At 37.3% G+C, this 19,661-nt stretch overlaps 2 protein-coding genes across 6 annotated transcripts in view; one reads left to right on the forward strand and one right to left on the reverse strand.

Moving 5' to 3' along the window:
* Positions 1-13,824, reverse strand: part of LOC101744686 (hillarin) — a 73,054-nt gene extending 59,230 nt beyond the window's left edge. The window contains exons 1-4 of one of the 4 annotated variants that reach the window (XM_062674101.1): positions 13,537-13,815; positions 13,386-13,419; positions 3,788-4,025; positions 1,548-1,737 (exon numbers count right to left, since the gene is read on the reverse strand). In XM_062674101.1, the coding sequence (XP_062530085.1) occupies positions 1,548-1,737; positions 3,788-3,937 (340 nt within the window). In that variant the 5' untranslated portion in view covers positions 3,938-4,025; positions 13,386-13,419; positions 13,537-13,815. Of the gene's footprint in view, positions 1-1,547; positions 1,738-3,787; positions 4,026-13,385; positions 13,420-13,536 lie in introns of all 4 variants that reach the window. The other 3 variants (XM_004922413.4, XM_012694428.4, XM_021351079.3) reach the window with 3 other exon arrangements.
* The window catches only part of LOC101739626 (dnaJ homolog subfamily C member 13), a 468,160-nt gene that overhangs the window by 238,862 nt on the left and 209,637 nt on the right, over positions 1-19,661 (forward strand). The window lies entirely within an intron of this gene.

Here is a 19,661-nt window from a genome sequence, read left to right on the forward strand (position 1 = left end):
CGTCAGATGGCTTTGTAAGCAGCTTCCGTCAAGCACGGTCAAGCTTTGAAACGAGAATTATCTTATAAAATAGGTAATTCCTCTTCCGTGTAATTAGTTGTACAAGGCAGTCTGGGTTTTTTTTTTCGATTAATTCAGTATATAATTGCGTTTTATTAAAATAAAGTTGAAATTGAAATATATTGATTGAAATGGATCTTCTTTATTTGATTCTTTTTATTTTTACACATACATTATTATGATATATTTAACATATTGCCATGTCTCCTGGTTGCTATGGGCTCTGATTCACATAAGAAAAACTGCCTTTTATTTTAAGAGCATATCTATGTTCAATGTAATCCCACCCCTCCTGGCTGAGCCTTTGCTCGCCTATGTGTCCTAGTGAAACCGAAATGGTCTATGGGATGGATTACAACCGTCATTCATAAAAAAAGGTTTACTGGTACTATGTGTTTAGTTTTCCTATAGAAAAGGAATATGTCCGGTCCGGAAGGCGAAATTCTATCTACCGAAATAGCTGAATAAAATTTATATGTGTCTTATTAATCGGTTTGGTTGATTGTGACCGACTGGAGGTCGACAAGTGCGTCGCTGCGCCGAAACAATGAGTGGCCTTAGCGCAGGTACTCTATTGTTCCCGTCTATTGACCATTAGCGTTTTAACGAGACAATTAATCAGTTCTATCGCGTTCACTGTAGGTACTGTGTCTCGTCGAACCAGTACCGTCTTTATTGATCTTGAATATTAATTAGAACGAAACTAACGTTTACCGAAATTATTGAGTCAAATGTGTTTTTTCCGGCACGAATACCTATCTATACTAATATTATAAAGAGGAAAGATTTGTTTGTTTGTTTGTTTCGAATAGGCTCCGAAACTACTGGACCGATTTGAAAAATTCTTTTTCCATTAGAAGCCGACATTGTCCCTGATGAACATAGGCTACTTTTTTTTTTATTTTTTATTTTTTTTTTTGGTTTCATATGTGTTTTAATGTTTCCGAAGCGAAGCGAGGGCGGGTCGCTAGTCTGGTTATTAATTGTATAATCTAATTAGTAGATGAAAGTTTAAGTTAATTTTCACTGTATCGACCAAATTTCTATCCATATATTTTTTCATTTAACTACCCTACATACATAGTACGTATTTACATATTTTTGTTTTCTCAAAATTAATAAGATAATAATTTCGATCGAGGCATTTTGTTTTACTATTATCATCATGTATCAGGTATTTCTGATGCGAATTTTCCAAATTTGAAATATACTACTTAAAATATTATATATTATACTTAATATATTTTAAGTTAATAATATTCTACTAACGAAACAATGCTTTTAATGAGCTGATGATGAGTGATCATTGCTTCTCAGAGATATCAGTGAGAGCACAGGCAAACCGCAAAATATACCTTTACCACGAGTAAATACTGATTTATGGTTTCAATCTCCACTGAATTCTTTAGTAGCGTTTTACGACGCCTGAGGCAAGAGACAGGAGTGTATGCGATTTTAAGTCGTATTCTAATAGCAGTAGAACTTACGTTCTGGCTCATGGCTGTTCCTGATGTATCCTCTGATCTGTTCGTTGACGTAGTTATTGCTTTTGGGCACGTTGAGAGCGCTTCTGATGCCCACTGAGGAGTTGTCCAAGTGGCCCGGACCGATCTTTGGTACGTGGCTAGAGCAGTATACTTCTTTGTCTTCCGTCCAATGCTGGTTATTGTAATAGGTCTGGAAAACAATAGGCTTTACTGAGTTATTCAAGTTTTTGGAACGAAGTTCCTTATGGGACGATGCGGAGGGGTACCCTAACCGGGAAAAATCGTCCGTAACGTAAGATTTTTATTAGTAATGCACACAGTGTACGACTTAACTTACATACAAAAATTTTTTTTTTTTTTTATTGTTCATTGACCACGATCTCAAGAGCGTTCGTTTGCGCAATACACTAACTCTTATACAAACAAGCGTGAATGAAGTGTACCACAATAAGTTCGCACGTTACCGAATGACCGTGGGTTGTTTCAAAACCTCCAGTTTTATATAATAAGGAACTTCGTTCCTATCCGGTGTCACACATCTTTTTTTTGTATGAATCACTTTTTCTTGTTGTTTTTGTTGTGTGGTCGGGTGACGAAGCTGCCGAGTTATGTGAGTGGCGCCACGCAGTTTGAAAGGTCGAAAATGTTATTGCGTAACGGTTGTTTCATTATCTTTTGTAGTCAGTTTTGTTATTTGTAAAAAAATATATTTTAAATTCGAATCAATAATACATTCGCGACAAAAAAATCTACCCATCTCATTACATACATAATATATAATTAACGTATGCGTAAAAATAAACGCCGCGGTGCCGGTTCCGAATTGAATTCTGGCAACAAAATTGAAGCAGCAAAACACAGTTATCCGAAAATAAAATCTTAATAACTCAATCCCGAGTACAGCTAAGCAAATGTAAGTACAGTTCTTGTATCGTACAAGGTAATTGTGTTATGAGTCACGGATTCATGATCTGTATCTGTTGTAATGATTCATTATTTATTTTAAAACCAACTGTTTTGATGGCTCGTGATTGCCACGTGAATGGAAACTAAACTTTGAACGCCGGTAAATAGAGTGGATACAATTAAAATGTTGCTGTTTTATCTTTTCGACTTGATTTAATACACGGTAGGCTATGTCATCTTCCCTTTTTCAAATGCAATGAATCGGTAATTTATGTTTGAAGGCTAAAAGTGCCTTTAAACTACTTTAAAGCCAAGGGCATTGTGAGCAGCTCGCAATAAAAAAACCAGAGCGATTAAATTATTTTTTTCTTGGGCATCAGTGCATGCTGGCTCGCCGTGTAGGGGAAATATGCAGTACGTTGTTATTTTATCACGGTGGTAGACGCTTGAGAGCACGTCTTAGGTACGTATTTACTGAGAAACAATAGAAAGAGCCAACCTTGACGCCGGTGCCATCTCGAATGTTCTAAAAAATTAGCTGAGCAAAGTCCGTAGCTTGAAAAGGGGTAAACATTATTGTTATTGTTAATAGATAAGATGGAAAGGTCGCATAAATGCCAGAGGAGGTTCGAGGTGACTCCATTGTCAAGGTCGACTTGTAACCCGAGATGAAACGAGAAATTAAGTAGTAGATGTTTCGTAATATATTTAAAACTGAAGCCTACGAATAATATGTTGATTTTATACTTAAGTTGTGAATTTCGGCAATGCTTTTATACATACATAGCCTTGATCGGAAATTTAAAAAAAATTGGGTTTGCCAAATAATAATTTAGTAATTTTTGTTAAAACGTTTAGATATTTATTTTTTTATTTAGAACGCCTATTTCCACCGTGAAGCAGTAATGCGTTTCGGTTCGAAGGGTGGGGTTGCCGTTGTAACTGTACTGAGACCTCAGAATACAGAAATTCTGTATTCTGAGACCTTAGAACTTATATCTCGAGGTGGGTGGCGCATTTACGTTGTAGATGTCTATGGGCTCCAGTAACCACTTAACACCAGGTGGGCTGTGAGCTCGTCCATCCATCTAAGCAATAAAAAAAAAGATAAACAAACAAAGGAACAAATTTAAAAAAAGACTTACCATACTACCATTAAAATTAAGTTTTTTAAAAAAGACGCGAATAAATTAATCTAATGGTATCGAGTAGGTATTTGGTATAAATTTTAAGTGTTCTTTTTTCGCATGACTTAAAATATTAAAACAACGAAACCAAAATTAATTTTCAAACTATTTCCAGTTACAAGTTAGTTCAGTTACAGTTAATCTTACCTTCAAGGTTAGTTTGGTTCCGCACACGGCACACTTGAAACATCCACTATGAAAGAAGGTGAAGTCCTTCAAAGGTCCCACTCTGTCCACTTGATACACGATTTCATTGCACCTAAAGCAGGTGCTCTCGTAGAAATTCGGTCGGTACATTTTGTTAACGATTTGTGTTCACGTCATAATTACAAATTACACTTGATTCACATTGATGCTAATTACATTTGGTTTTTTACACTTGACACTGAAAATTGTTTGTTTGTTTAGCAAAGAGATATAAGAATGCCCACGAAATTCGTTCGTTACAATATATTTATGTATGTATATTATTTAAATATACACTACATATTATTGAAATTTACGATATTGTTTCCGTTGTGAGAATAAATATTAAAAAAAGGTATTCAGATAATTGTTCGGAATTATTTATTTATTTTTTGTGAATTAAGTTTATATTATAATCTGTTATTGCCATTGATAAGATATGAGATTATGGCTGACTTGATTTTAATTGGCACAAATTCAAAGACCCTACCATGTAAATGCCGCCCTTAAGGCTTTCGATCAGTCTTTATTGCGTGCGTCACACACTCAGGAAAGTGCGGGTAAAAAAAAAACAAAAAAAAATCCTGCTCTAAGCAACGTCTAGATTATTGGTGATGTTAGTGACTGCTTCTTACCAGATTACCTTATAAACATATCTGTTTTCGAATTTCTATTACGTCAAAATACATGAGTCAAAATATAAAAAATTCATTAATGAACGTATGAATGAAGAATGAGGTCGATGAACCGTTTCAGTTGACCGCCGCTTTATTTCCGTTCATTATTGATCGTAGCAACCCTCGTATAAAATGACCCTTCTTAAGGTTATTCGGCATTGGAGAGTTTCCACTTTTCAACACACTTACTAGCTTGGTACGTATGCTTTGTTTGTATGTAACTGAATCATTTAAAGGTCATTTTCACCGACTTCAATGCGTTCGATAAACTTGAAAATTTTCACGTGCATCTAGGAACGATAACAATACAAAAATTTTATGATTTCGCTAAGACAGACGGGTTGATGATGAAGAAATCTTTGATATTTTTTTTAAGAAACCATTTTTTTCCCTAGCTTTGCTGAGAGCCTTGAGAGACTATTTCAGCTCCTCCTTGACGTGTGGGTGAGCTCACGGGCTCTAACCGGGAGTTTTTTTTTTTTGCTTAGATGGGTGGACGAGCTCACAGCCCACCTAGTGTTAAATGGTTACTGGAGCCCATAGATTGTAGATGACAACGTAAATGCGCCACCCACCTTGAGATATAAGTTGTAAGGTCTCAGTATAGTTACAACGGCTGCCCCACCCTTCAAACTGAAACGCATTACTGCTTCACGGCAGAAATAGACAGGGCGGTGGGACCTACCCGCACGGACTCACAACAGGTCCTACCGCCAGTAATTACGCAAATTATAATTTTGCGGGTTTCACTTTTATTACACGATGTTATTCCTTCACCGTGGAAGTCAATCGTGAACATTTGTTGAGTACGTATTTCATTAGAAAAATTGGTACCCGCCTGCGGGATTCGAACACCAGTGCATCGCTTCAACACGAATGCACCGGACGTCTTATCTTTTAGGCCACGACGACTTCAAAGTGTTGCTAACACCAGGCCTGACAAGAGCAGTGCTTCGCAGAATCTACCACCGGATCGGAAACGCGACCCACTAAGAAGATCCGGCGAGAAACTCAGTAGGCTCAGAGAAACCATGGTGTGTAAGTGATCTTATATGTACTACAAACGGTCAAGTATTCTAAACATTATAATATGCATTTTGGTGCTTTTCGATAAGTCTGTTAAAAGCTTGTGTCTAATTGATATTCTGTAGTTGAGCTCACGGGCTCAACATGAGGGAATTTGTTAATACTACCCCTAGCAAGAGAATACAACTCCTTTACTGGTGGTATGACCCCTTGTGAGTCCGCGCGGGTGGGTACCACCACCCTGCCTATTTCTGCCGTGAAGCCGTAATGCGTTTCGGTTTGAAGGGTGGGGCAGCTGTTGTAACTATACTTGAGATCTTAGAACTTATATGTCAAGGTGGGTGGCGCATTTACGTTGTGGATGTCTATGGGCTCCAGTAACCACTTAACACCAGGTGGGCTGTCAGCTCGTCCACCCATTTAAGCAATAAAAAAAAGAGCAGTGCCTTCCAGAATCTTCTATTAGATCTCAATCGTGACCCAGTTAGAAGAGCCGTCGAGAAACTCAGTAAGCTGTGTCTGTGGGGGTCAGTTCGATCGTCGAACTCTTCGTCGTAATCGACTAATTCGGCGAGGACGGTGACCGGTGCTCGAGGGGCCTTAAAACACCGAGAGTGGATCCGGGGGTTCCAGCTGGGTCGTATAAGTATATAGCGGCGGTCACAATAAGAGGGCTATCGTGTCGCGCCACTTTCTTGACATGACTATAATAACATAGTTATTGGAGCATATACAAATCGTGCAGTTTCAGAATAAGAATATAAATTATTCAAACAGAAAACTTGATTTATCTCCGCTTATGCAACATTTCACGACACGATCATTCTCCTGCTCTTCTCCCAATTACCTGGGGTCAGCGCAACATGTTTTCTCCTTCTATACTCCTCTATCATATACCGTTGTTTCGTTCACTCCCTTCTTACACAATCTTTCACGCAATCCATCCATTGCTTCTTAGGTCTACCTCTTCCTCTATATCCTTCCACATTCATAGTTAGCACTCTCTTATCAACCACATTTTCATTTCATCTCATCACATGTCCACACCAATATTTCACGACATATTTGACAAACGCTTCATATCTCTTCTTCTTCTTTTTCTTCACCTTATCCCACTAGATGGGGTCGGCACAGCAAATTTTTCTTTTCCATTCTCTTCTATCAGCCGTCATCTCAACACTCACTCCATTCTCTCTCCCATATCGTCATTCACACACTCCATCCATGTCTTCTTTGGTCGACCTCTTCCTCCTCTACATCTCCTATTCACACGCATTCTGCTGCTTCATATCTCAGTCTTGTTTATCATTATAGTCTCGCGTGGTTTGCGTGTAGCCTCCGGCTGAAGGTGGACGGTAAGGTGTGAGCTTAAGAGATTCTTCTTAAGCATTTTCACAAGTTCCATGAGCAAATGTTTAAATTAGTAGTACTTTAAGGTGTCTCTGTGATTGCTGTTCATTTCCAAATGTCCAACACTAAGCCCACACGTGTTGAAATTTAGAGCGGTAAGAAAAGAGAAGTTTTAAAATTATAAATTTCTATTTGTTATTTATGTAATTAATATAATATACTTGTCGAATTATAAAATTGGTTACATTTTAAATGCAAAGCAGAAAATCGTTAATAGGTTCTTAAAAGTCACAGACTCAGCTTAATGTAGTATTTTAAGGCACAGAAGATATACGCGTGATGATGGCATAGACATTATTCGAGTGTATTTTTTTAATCGTAGATAAGTTTGTAACTATCAATATCACTTCATTGTTAATATGCAAAAGAATGTTAGGCTTCGAGCCATTGAACTAACCTGACAGTGCGAAGCAATCAACGTAAATCTCTAGAGACATTCATAATACGGTTTGCAAAAATTGTTGCGACTTAAATTTATTTGTAGCCGACTTAACTTGGCTCTAATAAATAACAATGAAAAAATTACAAAATGTGTGCAATTCACACGTGATAGAAGTGAAACCTTCCAAAATTAAAATACAATTATCCTAAACGTCTTAAGTATAGGTAAAATTTTGTCATTAGTAAATAATTGTAAGGTAGCGCCCTCTGTGAATTGATATTTTAATTTCACATATAATCCTAAATTAAAATTCACTACAAGAGCTTTCATACACACGTTAGTATTAAAAATCTCACAGATGGCGCTGTATTAAATAGTATGTATATTTCTGTCTCATTCTTTGCTGGCTTCATCCTACACATTTTTGTATTTGTGTCTCTTACCTGTCGTTTTTTCCGTTGCATCCGGTTTGAAATCACAACGATTCTAAGGAAGTTTTCACTTCAAAAAAAAAAATATATATATATATTTGTCAATCCACGCTCCCCTGACTCTCACATTTTGTACCACACATCAAAAGCAGCGACAACGTGCGTAGCGTGTAACGGCGGCTTATATTTACGCGTTCAGCTTATTATTATATAGAACATCTCAATAGCCCACTTAGTTTTATGAAAGATAATTCCTTTTTTATGTCTTTGAATTATCTCTACGTAGCATTTCTAGTTGAGCGCATACTTTTAGTAAGTTCTTCTTTTCTATTCAGAATCTAGTTTGATTGCACTAAGTAATTCACAGTTCCTATCTACATATTTATTATTTGTGTCGGGTTAAGATTGTATTTTATGAATGCATGGAAACATTTTGTTTTTTTCGTCATCCAAAGATTATACGCTGATGGATATAAGCTTCGGCTTCGACATGACGGCCAGTCCCGCATTGCAGGAACAGCCGAATCCGACTCTAGACTGGTGATCTTCCCAAAGACGTTGGACTTTTTGAGGATTTTCCAATTTTCTGAAGAAAGGTTTTTTTTTCATTTTACTTACTAGATACAGCTTAATCGTTTTACTGGTGGTAGGACCTCTTGTGAGTCCACTTAGGTGGGTACCACCGCCCTGCCTATTTCTGCCGTGAAGCAGTAATGCGTTTCGGTTTGAAGGGTGGGGCAGCCATTGTAACTATACTTGAGACCTTAGAACTTATCTCAAGGTGGGTGGCGTATTTACGTTGTGGATGTCTATCGATACGTCGAGACACTTAGCTCGCAATAATCGGATATCAATGAAGTTATAAACCTGCAATAATTAGTATAGTTAATTGGCTCGTTGGCCGGATAGTCAGTCGTCTTTACGATAGCTTGGTTCGGGATCCGTTCCCGTTCTGTAGCCGATAACAGTTTGATCATCTATTTTTCGACGCATATCATTCTCCTGCCCTTCTCCCAGTCACCTGGGGTCGGTGCAACATGTTTTCTCCTTCCATACTCTTTTATCATACCCATATCGTCTTTCACACAATCCATCCATTTCTTCTTAGGTCTTCCTAAGAAGAAATTCCTCTATTTCCTCTTCCTCTATTTCGACGCATATCGACGCATTTCGATGCATGTGTTCCAAATTCACAACACAGGAGAGAGCCTTTGCTTCGAATAGCTGAACGTGCTATGTTTATTTATTGAAGTGAAAAATTTTTGGCGTCCCTGAAGGACGCTGGCGACACTAAAAAAGGAAGTAGCATTTGCATCCATAGTATTTTCGAAAGAATGAGATTGGGATTTTTTATATTGGCACTTTTAATTCGAGCTAGCTGCAAATACAAGTTTTGTTATTATTTATTTCAATGAAAGTAAGACTCCTGAAGGGGGCGGTTCGTAATGCTGTATCTAGAGGCTATTGACGAGATGGGCCGTAGGTTCGACGGTCCATTGAAGAAAATGAATCATCAACAAAATTACGTAATATTATAAATCATAAAAGTCCTGTAAAAATTCGCAATTTCAAATAAACATAACGACCATGCAAATCGTCTTCGAGTAGAGCTCTATGTCATACGCGATAAGGAATGATATTCTTTGGACTATATTATCGTAGGTGATTATTTTGGTTATTGGTCAATGAATGTATTGTGAAGCGTGGGCTTAGTGTAGGATGTTGGCCCGAAACTACTTTTACTTGGTATTACACAATGAATTAATCAGATATAGTATTGAGTTACAAACAGGTGATCGATTTGCATCCTACTGGTTGTTGACCTTTGCATTTTTATATTAATAATAATGTCATTGAATTAACAGGGTTGCTCATTAAAATATCTCTCAACACGCAATGTTAGTAACGTGTAAATATTAGGCGAGCCCTTTGTGGATAAACAAGACAACAAATAAGCGGATACATTTAAAAATGTTACTGGTGGTAGGACATCTTGTGAGTCCGCATGGGTAGGGACAACCTGCCTATTTCTGCCGTGCAATGCGTTTCGGTTTGAACGGTGAGGCAGCCGTTGTAACTATACTGAGACCTTAGAACTTATATCTCAAGGTGGGTGGCTCAAGAAGTAATTTTAATTAAACAGTGAAGACATTTCATTGCATTCGCTGGTATAATTAATTGCATTCCGATTCGCTATTGTGTTTGCCCACATGTATGGGCAAGGTGAGCTACTTCTACCGAAATGATTTCATACATAAAATACTTTTGTTTTTTTTTTTAAAATCAGAACGCTGTTTTTATTTTTTTCCTTTAGTTAGGCCAGTAATGACCGGCTGGTGAGCAATACATGGGTCTTACAAGTCTGGAAGCTATTGAATAAGTCTTAGGTAGTATTATTTAAAAGAGTTCACATAGATACAGTCCATAATAGTCTTCTATTATTTTTTGTTTCTTTACCCATACCTCTTTACGTCTTTTTCATAAGATCCACGAAATGTTCTATTACTACCAGTTCGTAAATTTTAAATTTAGATTTAAATAAAAAGACAAGGCCGCTGACCGTATTCCGTCAGCTCTTCTTTTTTTTTTCAAATCAAATCAAATCAAAATATTTTATTCAATATAAATGAAAGTACATACTTGTTGAACGTCAAAAAGAACTACCGCCAATTCACAAAAACTAGCCTCCGTCCTGAGAAGAACTGGCAAGAAACTCAGCGGGTATGTCTTTTTTTTTAAATATTAGATATTTTTTTTCATATTAGGTTTTTTTTTTAAATATTCATTTTTACAATGAGTATTATAACGTAACAATTATTGCAATATTGAAATTCGCGGAGCGAGCAACTCATTAAAACTCATTAAAACTGCTAACAGATTTAAATTCAACGTTAACAATAATAAGTAATAAACAGTTTTGATCATTTCGAATTATCATCTAGCGCTCTTGTTAAACTAAATTACGACGAACTTCTCAAACTCTGTCGACATTTGAACAGCATCCGGCATCTGTATCGAAACCGTTAATATATTGTAATGAGCAATCGAAAGACCCTGACATTTCGCTTAAATGACGTTTTGTTCGAAACGAAAAGTTTTTTTTTTTGTAATTCGATTCACAGATAAAATTTACCGTGGGCGATTTATAACGGTGTTGTTTTTTCGTAATCTGTATTTATGGACTATTCTGTGTGCGAACTAATGGCGCGTAAAAATGAATTATAAGAAATACACGAATAATCGAAATTTGAATGAAAACCTCTAAAGACCCATAGTTTGTTCTTAAGCACTTAACCCCTATTTTTAATACTAAGTTATGACAATATTTATGTAGGGTTTTTTGAGTTCATAGACTTTACAATATTAATCTGTTTTAAAGAAAAACGCCGTCCTCATAAAATAAGAATTTATGGCTACGGCAGGCAGAAAAGGTTAGAATAGTAATAGCCTGCGTGAACTACCCTTTACCATTGTCCAAGATATAATTTAAGGCAGGGCGATGAAGGTAAAATGCACGATGAGAGGATTAAGTAGATTAAAGTGACTGTACAATAAAAATACTAGGAACAATATAAGCGTGCTTTATCAATGGTGTTAATACGTAAATTAGGAACTGATTTGTTGTATATATACATATATAATGTATTTAGGCTTAAGAAAACATTTACATAATGGATAAGACGAGGTGGGAATCCAAAGTTCGCTCCGGACTTTTATACTTTAATGTACTATTTCTATATATATTTTTATAATGTTATTGTATAGGTGCTTTAAAAACAAATGAACACAAATGAGTAATAAAAAAAAAAATACATCTTCTGAATTTATTTCGCCGGTTATTCTTAGTGCTTTTTCCGAGACCGGTGATAGAGACATGTTTTGTAATTCAACAAATATATACATTGTCATGACGTTTAGGTTTACATTGACTTTGAATTTGAGGAAGTCGTATTTATGTATATCATTATTTATAGTATAATTTTTACTAATAATATTTTCTCTTATAAAAACTGTGAAAATGATCTAAATTCGGTAACCGAGCATAATGCAAGCCTGCGAAAGTAAAGGTTTATTATGTAGAGCTCGTAATTATTTTATGCATGCAAAGCATATTTAATAAACTAAACTCTACTTGTAGAGCCCGTAAAGAAACTAATAAAAAATTGTTAATGCCTTAAGTTTAACTAAATATGCGTCTCATACTTGGAAAAAAGAAAAGACATCCTCGTCGAACTCGTCCATTACGACGAAATGTTAGACGAGCGAACTAACCAATAGACACATCCCACTGAGTTTCACGCCGGATCTCCTCGGTGGGTCGCGCTTCCGATCCGGTGGTAGATTCTGCGAAGCACTACTCTTGCTAGGGCTAGTGTTAGCAAACTCTCTCAGGTTGAGCCCGTGAGCTCATCTACCCGTCTGGGCGTAGCTGGAATAGCCTCTTAGGCTACCAGCAAATAGGCAGGAAAAAGGCCCTTTCTTGTTTGTGGTTTTTTCATGATTCTAATACATTATTTACATACCTACCATACATTTATTACTGGTGGTAGGACCTTATGTGAGTCCGCACGGGTAGGTACCACCGCCCCGCCTATTTCTGCCGTGAAGCAGTAATGCGTTTCGGTTTGAAGGGTGGGGCAGCCGTTGTGACTATACTGAGACCTTAGAACTATATCTCAAGATGTGTGGCGCATTTACGTTGTAGATGTCTATGGGCTCCAGTAACCACTTAACACCAGGTGGGCTGTGAGCTCGTCCACACATCTAAGCAATAAAAAAAAAAAAAATACCACTACGAGCATTTTCCAGTTCATATTTCCGTAAAGAATTTACTTAGACTACAGGGGAAGTATGTAAGTTCACATGAGAAGTTGATCCAATATGAATATACCACCTTGTTCTTTGATAAGATATTTTCTTGATTTCAACTTATAAGATGTTGATAACATTTATGTGTGCCACTTGCGTAATCTCAGCCGGAAGGCTTGGTCCGCGGATGTTGCAAAAACCGTATAATTATCGCATTTTAGAATCGACGCGACGCAGCGGACAAAAGTGTGTTACTGACACAAGATATTTAAAATTCAGATTATACACGCCAAATGCCGATCGTTATTTAAAAAGAGAAAAAAAACTGCTTTGAGCAAATCCTTCATTGCTACTTTTTTGGAACGAAGTTCCTTAGGGACGTTGCAGAGGGGTACCCTAACCGGGAAAAAAGTCCCTAACGTAAGATTTTTATTATTTATGTACCTATAGTCTTAGTATGATGGCTATACAGTGTCTAATGTATAGTCTACGTGATGACGGCTATTATTATTATTATTCATATAAATAGCTGTTTCTTTGTATATTATTATTATATATTTTTTATAAATCATTGTGAATAAAATAAAGATGATAACTTTGTAAACAGTTTTTATTTTATTTTTATCAATAAAAAATCATAATAAAAACTGTATACCCGAATAACTATTTTCTTTATACGTCGAACAGAACTTAAAATTAATATTTTTATAATAAGGAACTTCGCTCCTATCCGGTGTCCCACGATACGGCACATAATAATTTTTTTTTCTATAAGAAGGTCCTACATTACAGGTACTAATCATCGACTAGATTGAAAAACTTACAACACCACAGATAAAATAATTGAACAGCTGGCAACTGTAAAGTAAAGTAACATTCCAATGAATTTAGTACACATTCACACGAATTCGATTATACTACTTTTGTTTTCAGCCAGTGAGAGGTCGCGAAGGAGGTATTTAATGTGGGCATTACGTTTCCACCAGTAGTCCATCGGATCTCACAACACAATACCAGCACACGCGGTTAACGGCGAAATAAATGGGATTCTCTCACAACGGTACATTGATTGAGGTAGATAAATAAAAATAATAAAAAAAACTTTGAAATGGTTCACGAACGAATCTCAGTTTGGGCCTTTTTGTTGGATGTGTTTTTTTAGCACAGCGCACCTGTTACGTTGCTACCGCGGTTCACCGGTCGTTTGTATGGACGCGTGGCTCTCGCGGGGGCCGTCTGTGGACTGCCCGCAATTGTTTACGAAACGGTCGGCTCGCGTCGCCTCTGCATAGAACCTTCTACGGTAGACAGATTAGCGGATCGTGTCCTCTGAGAGACAAATGAGTCTTCGTTGTATCGGTAAACATTCGAAATTTCAATGTCTGAAATACATGTGGACGGGTGAAAAAAGGCTATTGTTTGGCTTAAGAGATATTTTTGCAACTTTACAAGAGAGATCCATTTAATAAAAATTTGAAAAAAATATTATGACAGAAAAAAAACTTCTTCAACTATGAATATATCTTGAATGTGGTAAACATAATGGATGGTATGCGAAAGGCAAGAGACCGAAAAGAGTGGGGTGCATTCGAGAAGACCTACACTCAGCCTTGGGTGGACACAAGTTGAAGAAGAAGAACATAATTGAAGTTCAATTAAAAACATCGAATTGTTGATACTGATATCAAATAAAACGGCCTTTCATTACAAAGATAAATATCGCCTATGTTTTTTTTTAGTGCCGCACGCAAATTTATTAGGTTAAGTCGGCTTATGTCGCCTATTAATCAAAATTTTGTTTAAATCAAATATCCTCTCGCCCTTCAGTATCATCAAAATGAAACGAATGGAAGAATAAGATTAATTAGATTAAGATTAGCGCTTCGTATAAATCTGTCACACAATAACCAGCACAATCAGTTCCCGTTCCAAGTGGCAGATATGGCGAATGACAGCAACCGGTCTACTTGAGAAAAATGCAGAATACACTTTGTATTAAAAAAACTGGTAATAAAATGGTTTCTCTTCAAGAGTAGGTACATATTTATGTGTGAGAGGTCATGTTCCACCGAGAACTTTAAAATGAAGAAAAGGGAAAAAAAGATGCGTGATGTCGTGGGACACCGGATAGGAACGAAGTTCCTTATCATAAAAATATTAATTTTAAGTTCTGTTCGAGGTATAAAGAAAATAATTATTCGGGTATACATTTTTATTATGATTTTGTTATAGATAAAAAAAAAACTACTTTACAAAGTTATCAACTTTATTTCATTCATAATGCTTTATAAAAAATTTATAATAAAGCTATGTTATTTTTTGTACGTTATTACAAAGTCGTACGCTGTGTGCATTACTAATAAAAATCATACGTTACGGACTTTTTCCCCGGTTAGGGTACCCCTCCATATCGTCCCTTAAGGAACTTCGTTCCAAAAATATACTTCATTTGAGATTCTACATTCATAATCTTTGGTTAATAGGAGAGCGACGCGGCCAGTCGGCACATCGGAGCATTCCGTACGAACAGTCCACTGGGGAAAGTAAACATTAACCACTATAACATGACCTCCTCTATCACTTACCTGTTCTAACTCGAGAACCATACTGCTGTATTCATAGAGTTCATTTTTAAAACACCTTAGCTTCGTTGCCGTGCCTAATGTACCATTACAAAATGATCTCTGGTTTTATACTCAAGAAAAATAAATATACCTTATTCCAGGGCAGCAAAGTTCAGTTTGGATAGTCACATAACGGAGCGAAGTTTCTGTATGCCAGTTGTTTAATGGAAGCAAATTATGGAATGCTTCGTGCGAAGCTGACACTACATGAATTTTGTGGCTTTTTTTAATTTTGCTTATTTATTTATGTGTCATTAGTTTGATGTGTTAATGAATATTGTGGAAAACATATTTAAATATTGACTCTGTCTACTTACTCAATGTATGTACGTATAAAATATAGAAATAATAATAATAATAATTTGCAGAATTATAATTTGTGTGATGACTGGTGGTAGGACCTCTTGTGAGTCCGCGCGGGTAAGTACCACCTCCCTGCCTATTTCTGCCGTGAAGTAGTAATGTGTTTCGGTTTGAAGGGTGGCGCAGCCGTTGTAACTATACTTGAGACCTTAGAACTTATATCTCAAGGTGGGTGGCGCATTTACGTTGTAGATGTCTATTCTCAAGGCTATCAGCATAGGTAGGAGAAAAAAAAAGTCAAACAATTGTGTATTTTTAAGATTATGATAGATGGAATTCTAACAATTAAATTCATGTTTTATTAAAATAGATATGACTATTATAACCTGAGCTCCCGTTTCGAATATTTTTTAATTAATTCAAACATCCAAAATTAGTCATAAATAATATAGTAAAATATTATATGATTTATGACAATAAATATGAAAATACAATAATAATGTAATATCTACTACATAATGATTGTTGGTAGAGAAAATTGTGAGGGTATCTGAATTATGAATACAATATAAAAAAATCTTTCCCGGGCGCAAAAGACATCAACGCGCTAGAAAATAGAGCTAGATGGGATTTCAAGATTTCTGCATTTAATTTTACAAATTAAAACAAAATTCTTTTATTAATTATAGAGATTTAACTGCTTTACATATTATTTAGTCATGTAGTGATTTAAAAAGTTCGTGATTGTGCATTTAATGTTGTTTCGGTTTGAAGGGTGGGGCAGCCGTTGTAACTATACTTGAGACCTTAGAACTTGTATCTCAAGGCGGGTGGCGCATTTACGTCATAGATGTCTATGGGCTTCAGTAACCACTTAACACCAGGTGAGCTGTGAGCTCGTCCACCAACCCAGTTGAGCCGAGTGGTAGTTTGGTCATCAACTGTAATTTAACACGTCGCGATAGCTGTTACAGTACCCAACGACAAATATTGCACATCGATATTTAGAAAGAGACGAACGGCTATCTGTTTCTGTCGCACACTATTCATGTAACGTTTGCGACAGAAATAAGGTACGATAGACAACATTTGCCGATCTTTCAAACGATGTGCAACATTTATCGCCGGAATCTGCACGCAATTGAGATTTCGACCTGTTTGCTTAGTGCGAGTTTTTTAACGTTCTCGATAGCGTAAAAGTTAACTCAGATTTGTATGCAGTTGGAACAGCGCCCCTAGCGGCAAGTCGTCGTGGCCTAAAGGATAAGACGTCCGGTGTATTCGTGTTGAAGCGATGCACCGGTGTTCGAATCCGAGGCAAGTACCAATTTTTCTAATGAAATACGTACTCAACAAATGTTCACGAGTGACTTGCACGGTGAAGGAATAGTATTGTGTAATAAAAGTGAAACCCGCAAAATTATAATTTGCGTAATTACTGGTGGTAGGACCTCTTGTGAGTTCGCACGGGTAGGTACCACCACCCTGCCTATTTCTGCCGTGAAGCACTAATGCGTTTCGGTTTGAAGGGTAGGGCAGCCGTTGTAACTATAGTTGAGACCTTAGAACTTATATCTCAAGATGGGTGGCGCATTTACGTTGTAGATGTCTATAGGCTCCAGTAACCACTTAACACCAGGAGGGCTGTGAGATCGTCCACCCGTCTAAGCAATAAAAAAAAAACGTAGGCAAACGTTACAACTCCTTACAAATTTGAGTTAAATTTTACGCTATAGAGAACATTAAAAAACTCGCACTAAGCACACTGAAGTTTCAAGGTAGGTGGCGACGTTCAAGACAATAATAACTGACGTTAAGAGAGTTCGTTCTTAAATCTAGAAAAAAAAAAACCAAATAATTTGGATTCACTCTGTACTTGTTCTTTAATTATTAAATATATTGTTACGCGCTGGGGTCCGGGATATAAAAAAAAAATTATACCGAATTACTAGTTAACACTGTATTAGCACTTGGAACACTTAAAACACTAAACAAACACTTAAAACTCTCAATTCGCTTCTTGCGCTTCGCTTCAGGTGATCCGTTCGCTGTTTCGCTTCGAGTAGTTCCGATTACTAACTGACTGCGTGCCATCTATGCAACGCTTTTATAGTCGAGACGAAATCTCTAGAATCGCCGAGGATATCCCACAAAATTCTAGTATTGTGTGTTTCCGCTATCTGACAATAGATGGCGCTGTACTCCCCGAGCGTTCTAGATGCTTCAAGATCCTTCGATATTCGTTCCACTATTCGGCGATAGATGGCGCTACTCTTACCGGCGTAACAATATTAATCGACTATTTTAAATAGAATTAAAGAAGCAAAAATATCTGCAATACAGTGTTACTTGTTACGAATATTGTAAATGTGAAAGTTTGTTCCTACGTATTTTCGTGATTCGATCACGCAAAATTGAGATTTTGCAGAGATCGGTTACAGCTTAAATTATTTTTGTACCATGACTTGACGACTCGCGAACGCTGCGTGTAATAAGCATGTCAATGTCTTTCATGGTTTTTGATTTTACGTATCGACGGATCCACAGATTAATTTATAGTTTATGGACCGGAATGATACAGGCCACTGTTTTACTGGTGGTCTTATGAGGTTCTACGGGTAGGCCCCACCACCCCGCCTATTTCTGCTGTGAAGCAGTTATGCGTTTCGGCTTGAAGGGCGGATAACTTGTTGAACTTCAAACTGAGACTTAGAACTGATGTCTCAAGGTAGTTGGCGGGATGTATGCTGTTGATATCTGGTCCAGTGACCTCTTTATAACAGGTGGGCCGTGAGCCAGTCCAGCTATTTGAGCAACACACAAAAAACTTTTTTTTTTCGGGAAAATGTATGCTCCTTTCTTTTTTACCAAGCTGAATGCTTGGCTTAAAACAAGTTCTTCCATTTTGGTCATCTCCTGATATATTTTTTTATTTTATTGCCCTTGTAGGCAGATGAGCATATGGCCCACCTGATGGTGAGCGGTTACCGTCGCCCATAGACTTCGGCAATGCCAGGGGCAGAGTCAAGCCGCTGCCTACCGTTTAATACTCTCCACAAGCCTTGTTTGAAGAAGGAAAGGAAGGAGGATCTTTTCAGGGTTCCGTGTTTAAAATGAAAGTGTAAGGAAGTACCTTGTAGTTCAGGTGGAGGTCTCATAACCAGTCCTGTCGAGCTTGTGGGGGCCTAAATCATTCGTCGGAATCCGACTGATAACGATGTTTTTGTTCAACTTTGTTTCCTTATTTCGTTAATCATGTAATGGCTATATGTATTGGATCAGGCGTTCCTTTTGCTGGCGTATTTTCTCCCTAACTATTCGGTGGTAGCCTAAGAGGCTATTTCAGCTGGGTAGGCGAAATAGGTAAGTAGGTAGCTCAAGGGCTCAACCTGAGAGAATTTGCTAACACTAGCCCTAGCAAGAGCAGTGCTTCGCAGAATCTACCACCATATCAGAATCGCGACCCACTGAGAAGATTCTGCGAGAAACTCTAGTGAGTTTAAGCATTTTTTGTCTTTTCAGAGTTTAATTCTGATTAGACATACTTGATGGAATAATGTTGGGTGTTTTCTGAATCGACACATTTATACATCCAAATATATCTCGAGAGCTGTTTTTATTGCTTAGATAGGCGAATTTTCAAGCCCTATCCGAAGTCAGTGGTTACCGGAGTCAATGATATGAGACATTAAGTCACAGTATCATGTCCCATGCTATTGGTAAGTTGCTGCACAAGCTCACGGCCTAACTTGTGTCAAGTGGTTTTGAGGCTCGAGACGAGCATATGGCCCACCTGATGGTGAATGGTTACCGTCGCCCATGGATTTCAGCAATCCAAGGGGCAGAGCCAAGCCTCTGCCTACCGTGACAGTAGACTTACATGACAATAAACGCCGCCATCCACGTGAATGAGGCTGCTCATTCTCTGGTAAATCACTTGGTTGTCTTTAGATAGAACTAGCGACCCGCCCTCGCTTCGCTTCGGAAACATTAAAACACACATGAAACCAAAAAAAAAAAAAAAATGTAGCCTATGTTCATCAGGGACAATGTCGACTTCTAATGGAAAAAGAATTTTTCAAATCGGTCCAGTAGTTTCGGAGCCTATTCGAAACAAACAAACAAACAAATCTTTCCTCTTTATAATATTAGTATAGATAAAGGGACCTACCC

This window comes from Bombyx mori, chromosome 19 (genome assembly GCF_030269925.1).
Source record: "Bombyx mori chromosome 19, ASM3026992v2".
NCBI classification, from domain to species: Eukaryota; Metazoa; Arthropoda; class Insecta; order Lepidoptera; family Bombycidae; genus Bombyx; species Bombyx mori.